This window comes from Gekko japonicus, unplaced genomic scaffold (genome assembly GCF_001447785.1).
Source record: "Gekko japonicus isolate JY-2015 unplaced genomic scaffold, Gekko_japonicus_V1.1 scaffold3188, whole genome shotgun sequence".
In the NCBI taxonomy this organism is placed as follows: domain Eukaryota; kingdom Metazoa; phylum Chordata; class Lepidosauria; order Squamata; family Gekkonidae; genus Gekko; species Gekko japonicus.
This window is the reverse complement of record NW_015172108.1, coordinates 63,637-72,032: the sequence shown is the minus strand read 5'-3', so window position 1 is coordinate 72,032 and position 8,396 is coordinate 63,637. Positions and strand designations below refer to the sequence as shown.

Below are 8,396 nucleotides of genomic sequence, written 5' to 3'. Positions count from 1 at the left end.
GTACAAAACTTATGGATCCTTTTTTGGCAGGCACTTCTGATCAGGATAAGATGGAGAACTTGTTTTTAAACTTTGAACATACAGCGCTCCATCAGATTGCGAAATTTTGCTCCTTGGTTGTAAAAGCTCATCAGTGTTCTGGTTGTCACTTGGGTTAGGACTGCTTGATTCTTACTTCTACTGTTACCTCTATCATCTTATTTTATTCCCTTTTACTGTGTTTTATTGCAGCGTATTCTTAAGTTTGGTTTTAGCGATCAAAATGATTGTACAGTGTGTCTCTTATTACCCTGTTGTATTCTGGAAGTTTTACCATTTGGCCATTGTAATTTATTTTTATGGTTTTATATTGCTGGCTAAGCGCTGTAACAATAAAATCCATTCATTCATTCACATGAAACTACCTTATACTGAATCAGACCCTTGGTCCATCAAAGTTTGTATTTTTTTTTTTAAATTAACAAAGTCTGTATTTCCTACTCAGACCGGCAGCAGCTCTCCAGGGTCTTAGGCAGAGGTCTTTCCCATGACCTACTGCCAGATCTTTTAACTGGAGATGCCTGGGAGATTGAACCTGGGACCTTCTGCATTCCAGGCAGGTGCTCTACCACTGAGCCACAGCCCCTCCCCACTTGATTTACTTGGGGTCCCAATAACAAACAACTCATCTTCTTTAGGACAGGGGCTGGTCATTCTGAAAGTGACCTGAGGAGTTCACCCCTTGTGGTACAGAAAGGACCTTTCTTTTCCACCCAGAACCGAAGCATAACCCAGACTCTTGCATAATGAAGTCTTGTTTAAGGGGGAGTTTGAGTAGCCTTTATGACTCAAAAGGAAAAATGACACCGATTTAAAACACACTTGATCTTAGCCAAAAATAAACACGATTCACTTCGGTGGATGATCCTCTGGCCATATGTAGTGTTCAGATGTGTACCATATGATAGAGGATGCTGTGGTAATTCATAGACAGTCTTACCCTTGTTTTGGCGTCAATTTTTCCTCCTCTGTCAAGCAGCAGTTTAACCATGTTGGTGTTCCCTCGCTTCGATGCTACATGTAATGGAGTGATATCGTTCTGTGGGAGATTAAAAAAAGGAAAGAAAGGACAACTTAACTGAATTCCACCACTCAGTTGACCTTTACGTGGATGAAATCTTTTCCACAGATTGTGCTTTCCGTGACCTTCATTTGCAAAGTTAGACCAGCTTCTTATCTGTAGTTCTTTTTACAATGTAGATATGGTGCAGTGTGTACAGTGATTGGGGTCTGCGTTCAAACCCAGTTCAGCAAGATGAAAAAGAGAAGAGATTGGATTTATACCCCGCCCTTTACTTGGAGTCTCAGAGCAATCTCCTTTCCCTTCCCTTCCCCATAACAGACACCCTGTGAGATAGGTGGGGCTGAGAGAAATCTTCCAGAACTGTCCTTGAGAGAACAGCTCTGACGGAACTATGGCTTGCCCAAGGTCACCCAGCAGCTGCAAGTGGAGTAGTTGGGAATCAAACCTGGTTCTCCCAGATTAGAGTCTGCACACTTAACCACTACACCAAACTGGCTCTCAAGTAAGCAAGTAAGTTCATTTGTTGCCCTGGGGAACCTCATTTTCTCAAAGAGTTTGCAATATGTCCTTATTTTTCCCTTACTGCTCCGTAAAGCAGCTCCCTGTGTAATCCAAAGAATATGTTCTTGGGAGTCAGCCCCGTTGAATAGACTTGAATATGTTTCTGAGCAGACTTGCTTAGGATTGCTGTCTTTGACTGTGAGGCCATGATTTGCCTCAGACAGTCTAGCAAGCTTCCAAGTGGATTTCAAGCTAGCACTAGCGACTGATGACAGTTTTTTTGCAGGTGAGCCTGACAGCAGCTTTGCTTCAAAAACCTGCAAAACCTGTTAGATCACAGGTGATAGCAGGACCAATAAAATAGGGAGACAACAATACCTCCCTTATTCTTCTGCCAACCTCGCTAAAAAAATCTTGTTTGTCTACAATTTCCAAACTTCGCTTTCTGCCTCCTGCATCAGATCTTGGTGAACATGTGGAATGTTCTCTGGGAAGAGCCCCTGTCCTCATAAAGGTAAAGGTTCCCTTGCTCAAAAGCCAGTCGAATCCGACTCTAGGGTTGCGGTGCTCATCTCTGTTTCCAAGCCGAAGAGCCAGCGCTGTCCAAAGACATTTCCATGGTCATGTGGCTGGCCTGACTAAACACCAAGGCGCACGGAACGCTGTTACCTTCCCACCTAAGTGGTACCTGTTTATCTACTTGCAATTTCTTGCTTTCAAACTGCTAGGTTGGCAGGAGCTGGAACTAGAGACGGGAGCTCACTCCGTCATGCGGCACACTCGGGTCTTGAACTGCTGAACTACTGACCTTCCACAGCCTGCAGTTCAGCGTCTTAACCACTTGAGCCACCGCAGCTCCTTTACTGTCCTCATACCGCCAACCAATCGTAGCTCCACAAGAACAAAGCTACACAACCCTAAGACAAAACCCACTCCTATCTGTTCATCTAACGTCAGAAGGAAAGCACGGCACATAATTCAGAAGTGTCAGGGCAGGAGTATGCAAGACTGAGTGATCCGTGCCTTAACAGATCTGACAAAAATCCCTGGTCCCTAAAACTGAACATGATGGGACATTTCCATCATTTAGGCAATCGAGACTCCACCAGGGTTCCTGAATCCCCCCTTCCCAGCTCAAAGCTTCCCCCCACCAGCACAGGAGTGCATGCTGCCTAACCTGGGTTGGCCCTGCCCCCCACAGCCAGTGCCTGCGGGCCATATAAAGGGGGTGCCGGGACCTGCCCCCAGCAGTCCTTGCCTCAGCCACCCAAGAAGTCTTCAAGGAACTGCCACCCGCTGCTTGCCCCACACCATCAGAGATGAGTCACCCCCTCGATTTTCTTCACTCCAAGTGAGCCTCCATGGCCACCGTTGTTGGGGGGGGTGATCCGGGCTCCGGGGCCATTGGGCAGGCAGCCAGGGGTGGAGGGAGGTGCAGGAGGCCCAGGTGTGCACATTTTCCTTCCTCCCTTCCCAGGGGAGGGGGGTCTGGAGAATGCATTTAAACTCAACAGGGATATTGGTTTCTTGTCTCATTACACATTGCTCTCATTCAGTTCTCACATATGTATTCTCCACAAGGAGGACTATACAGCCTCTGTATGTCAGTGTATTTCTTTTTCAGAATAGTATATTAGAATACTGAATGTAATGCAAGGAATACTGGAACGTTTTGCTGACATACCACTGCACCCACCTCAAAAAAAAAAAAAGGAAAAAATGCTGCTGTGGGGGGGGGCCTTACCCGCCGGCCCAGATCTGGCCACTGGGGGGAACCCCACCTTCAAATTGCTGGGATCGTGGGGACGAGCCCGGCGCGATGACGTCACACAGAGGAAACGCCATCACACCGGCCACATTGGGGGTGTGTGTGCTCTATTATTTGAGGGGGAACTCTATGTTTCCCCCTCGAATTATAGTGGCCCCACCTCCAACATGCCTGGTGCGATGACATCACTTCCGGGTGATGTCATTGCGGGGCGCGCACAAAGTGCGCACACCAAGGATGTCCCACCGGACACCCCCACCGGAATGAAGGTACGACCTGGCAACCCTATTTGTGGGGAAGGCAGGATATAAATGGAAGAAAAAATAAAACAAAATAAAAATGGCTGCCTACACATGCTAATTGGCATAGGGTGCAACCCGGGAGAATTCTCCTACCTAAGTGCCATTAAAACAAATGGGAACTAGGCCAGGGCAGCCCTATGTTCTTGCACCGTTCCCATTCACTTCAAGAGGGCTTGCATGGTAAAGCCTCACAAGAGATTGAGCCCCATGGGTCTCTCGCTCTCTCCCTTGTCACGGCCAACGAACCCAACTGATGCGTCTGCTTCCTGTGGCCACAAGGCAGGGCCCCTCTGACGAGAGGCCGTAAACGTTTGCAGACCACAAGTTTGCACAACGAATCTTCATCAACTTGGAATTCTGTTTAAGCAATGCAACCATATGCAAATGCGCTGAATATTCAGGGCAATTATATAACAGACTCACTCATGCGCGAGGATCCAAGATGTAGCAGGGTGCGCTACGCATCCTGCCGAATTGCCTTGACGGCAAACAAAAACAATTAAACAAATTAAAATGGAAAGCACGCAGGCCCCAAATGGGGATGGCAACAACAGTTTTGAGTCATGCCCTCAGTTATGCGTTGGAGAGGTGTCGCATAGCCAGCAAAATAAAAGTGATGTATGAGCTAGGCCAACTAAGTATGAGCGGGAAGACATCTGTTCTCTGGCTGGCAGCATTACGGATGCAGCAAATGCCTCGAAACCAGGCACAACCCCAGTCAAGGGAGTGCTGATCAGCAAGCATGTCTTCCAAATCAGATCCACGCCATGCCTGCGACAGTAAGTCAGGCTGTCTTGTACTTGATGGCTAATCAGGGTGCCATGAGCCATGACTTGCCTACCATTTGACAATGGATATTCACCTTCCCTGCATCAGACAAAAAATAATCAAACTAAATACTCTCACAGACCCATGACACTGTCAGAAGAAGCAAGGATGGGGATCCCATCTCTCCACTCGCTCAAGGGCATTATGAGTCAAAGCTATTAGAGATAGAAAACACCAGGCAAAGAGATGCTCCGTGGCCCCTCTGCCTTTCTCTCCTAAATCAGTGCTATAAAGTTCCTTGGGAGGAGGGTGTTCTTGGCTAATATCGTCCTGTAAAATACCATAGACGCTGATGGTGCTATAATAAACAATCAACAGATCATTAGCTGTCGTAGATTTTCCGGGTTGTGTGGCCGTGGTCTTGGCATTGTAGGACCTGAAACCTGATGTTTCGTCAGTAGCTGTGACTGGCATCCTCAGAGGTATAACACAGAAAGATGGAGTACTCTCTGTGTCAAGGTGAGAAGAAAAAGGTAGGCAGGTCATTTATATCTACTCCAGAAGGTGGGGTAGGGCTGAGTCATTATCTTGCAGGGGTTTCCCAGGCTATGAACATGCTAATGGTGGGGTTTCCTGAGGAGGTTCTTTTGTAAATGGATTGTTTCCTGAGGAGGTTTCCTGTTTCCTGAGGACAACATATTAATCAACAAATCCATTATCTTGATCGGGCAGGACACAATTCCGCAATGTTAGGTCAGTATCCTATCCAGCAAACCATAACTACACGATGGTTTGGGGCAGGGGTCATTTACTGCAGGAGCGCACAGAGGCACAGATCCAACGTTCGTGTTCCTCAGAGAATCCATACAAAGGTAAAACTTTCCTATAGTTGGCTCACTGGAGGCCTCACTTCAAAAAGGATGTGGACAGAATGGAGCAGGTGCAGAGGAGAGCGATGGGGATTATTTGGGGCTGGAGACCAAGCTCTATGAGGAAAGGCTGAGGGACTTGGGAATGTTCAGTCTGGAGAAGAGGAGGTTGAGGGGCGACATGATTGCTCTCTTGGAGTATTTGAAGGGCTGTCTCTTAGAGGAGGGCAGGGAGCTGTTCCTGTTGGCAGCAGTGGATAGGACTCACAATAATGGATTTAAATTAAGGATGGGAAGGTACTGGCTGGATATTAGGAAAAGTATTTTACAGTAGGAGTTGCTCAGCAGTAGAATCAGCTGCCTGGGGAGGTGGTGGGCTCCCCCTCACTGGCAGTCTTCAAGCAGCGGCTGGACAAACACTTGTCAGGGATGCTCTAGGCTGATCCTGCATTGAGCAGGGGGATGGACTAGATGGCCCTTCCAACTCTGTGACTCTATGATTATTGGTGTGGTGCAGATGGATAGCAAACAGTATACTTGCTAATTAATGGTTCCCTGCTTTCTTGCACTCTAGACTAGGGAGGAACTGTTATGGGCTTAACACAGGGCCAAACCACAGTTGGTTGCCTTGTGACTTACCCCTATTTCCGCCCGCCCATGTTGCAATGTTGCAATTCAAATAGTTATATTTCCTGTTTAGTGCAAGCCATAGTTTGCCACTGCAGCTGGATCAGCAAACTATGGGCAGCACTTGTCCTGCAAACCAGGATGGCAAACCAAAGTTTGAAGCTGGCTTCCAACCCAAGTTTGGAGGACAAATGCAAACTGTGGCTGCTAGCAGTGGTGCTTTCCCTCTCGCAACATCCCGTGGCAAGAGGCTCATCCACTGGAGGAATGAGGAAGTCTCCTTGAGTTGGAGGAAAATGCCACTGCTGGAGGAACAGATCTGTGGGAGCCAATCCCCGTGTTTGCCACTCTGAAGGTAACAGCACTCTCTGGAAAGCAGAAGTAATTCATTGAATCAGAGCTTGCCAGGGCAGAAGGAAACATATGACTCTCAAGCTCATACAACACCGAGCCATAGTCCAGTGTCATGTCTGACCCAATGTCATACCTGGTGCTCCTCCTTAATTAGTTACCCTGATTGAAAAAAAAATGCCACGGCCCTTGGTGGAACAGTTTTTCTGTGGCTGCCAGTCCTGATGTTTGAGCTTCTAAGGGAACCTGTAATAGTGCAGAACCCATTTGATTTCTAGAAGCATTTGCACTACCTCTTTATTTGCTGACTCATGTCGAGCATCTTGCTGTACAGCCGAACCGATAAAAAAACACCCGGCTTCTTTCTGCAGCTGTATCAAAAGACAGACTAATCCAGCGGGGACTCAGTTTGATTTGAGGCAAGATCATTCCTGCGAGTATGGAGGGCAAGTGGCTATCGGCCTTTATGATGAAACGGCTCCCTCCATAGCCAGAGGCAGTAAACCTCTCGCCACCAGTGCTAAAAGGCACTTCTTGGTTCCAGTCCCAGACATCTGGCTGGCCACTGTGTGAAACAGGAGGCTGGGCTACGTGGACCACTGGTCTGACCCAGCAGGGTTCTTCTTATGTTCTAGCAAGTCTAGTTTTGTGTAGTGAGGACAGAGACCATATGCTCATGCAAAATTCTGAATTTCCCCTTTCGTACAACGTGGCAAACATGCACACTCCTGACACCCATGCTCAACAAACTCATGGTACTGCAGTCCTAACAGCTGCAAAGGGCTGTAATGCAAAAATGCAGGCAATGGTTTCTTTTTTCTGGTAACTGACCTGACCAGCAAATTACCCCTATTAGCAGGGCTATTTTTGGGCAGGAACGCACAGGAACGGAGTTCCGGCTGGTTCCCAAGTTGACCACGCCCAGCAGGAACTCATTAGCATACCAGGCCACACCCAATAGCAGAAACTCATTAGAATTGGCTACATTAGGGGTGTGTGGCCTAACATGCAAAGGAGTTCCTGCTACAAAAAAAGCCCTGGGTTTTGACAACAAACAAGGTAAACAGAATAAGAAGCAAAAGGTGGGTGTGGCTGGATGACTATACTTCTGGTAATATGGGGGTGTGGCCTAATATGCTAATGAGCTATGATCTCATGGGTGTGGTTGGATGTGCTAATGGATTTCTGTTGTTGGGTGTGGCCTATTATGCTAATGAGTTCCTGCTGGGCTTTTTCTACAAAAAAAGCCCTGCCTATTAGGATTGAACACAGGAATGGCAGTGGGATGGCCCAGGCAAGAGAAGCTAAGCAGGGCTGATCCTGGCAAGTAATCGGAAGGGAGACCTCCAAGGAATACCAGGGCTTGGGGTGCAGAGGCAGGCTATCAAGCCACCTCTCTGAAAAACACCCAAGCCCCCAGTGTGCACCAGAAGTGCGTGCACACACATACACAAATACCCACAAAAAGAGAATGGAAGTGGGACAGGGAAATGAAGTCCACTCAGGTCCAGATCTGGGATCATGTAGTTAGTTGCTCAAAAGCTAATCGAATCTGACTCTAGGGGGTGGTGCTCATCTCCATTTCCAAGCTGAAGAGCCAGCGCTGTCCGGAGACGTTTCCATGGTCATGTGGCAGGCATGACTAAACATCGAGGCACACGGAACGCTGTTACCTTCCCACCGAAGCGGTACCTGTTTATCTCCTTGCAATGTCTTGCTTTCGAACTGCTAGGTTGGCAAGAGCTGGGGCCAGAGACGGGAGCTCACTCCGTCATGCGGCACACTCGGGTCTCGAACTGCCGAACGACAGACCTTCCGGTCTGCAGCTCAGCGTCTTAACCTCTGAGACATAAACTGGGGTAAGCATCCAGTGATGCCAGGAAGGACAGATTCAAAAGACGGGAAAAGGGTGATCAGGCCAGCCAGGAAGGTGGGAACAAGACATTCTCAATCACTGGCCTTGGCCCACCAGCAAGATTGGCTTATCTGGGGGCAGGGAGAATTACATCGGGCTCTCTGGCAATCCGGAAGCTAGGCTGAGAGAGCCAATCAAGAGCTTGTTGAAGCCTCTTACTTTGGCTTTTGAGCTATTGGGGCGCACTCCTTCCAAATGCTTTCCTCCTCAGGCCTGTAATGGATTGGGATCG

At 48.0% G+C, this 8,396-nt stretch overlaps 1 protein-coding gene across 1 annotated transcript in view; it reads right to left on the bottom strand.

The window, feature by feature from the left end:
• LOC107118597 (ankyrin-3) overlaps positions 1 to 8,396 on the bottom strand; it is a gene marked incomplete at its 3' end in the record, with an annotated part of 148,019 nt that overhangs the window by 104,196 nt on the left and 35,427 nt on the right. The window contains exon 8 of the mRNA XM_015420959.1: positions 980 to 1,078. Within this exon, the coding sequence (XP_015276445.1) occupies positions 980 to 1,078 (99 nt within the window). The remainder of the gene's footprint in view (positions 1 to 979; positions 1,079 to 8,396) is intronic.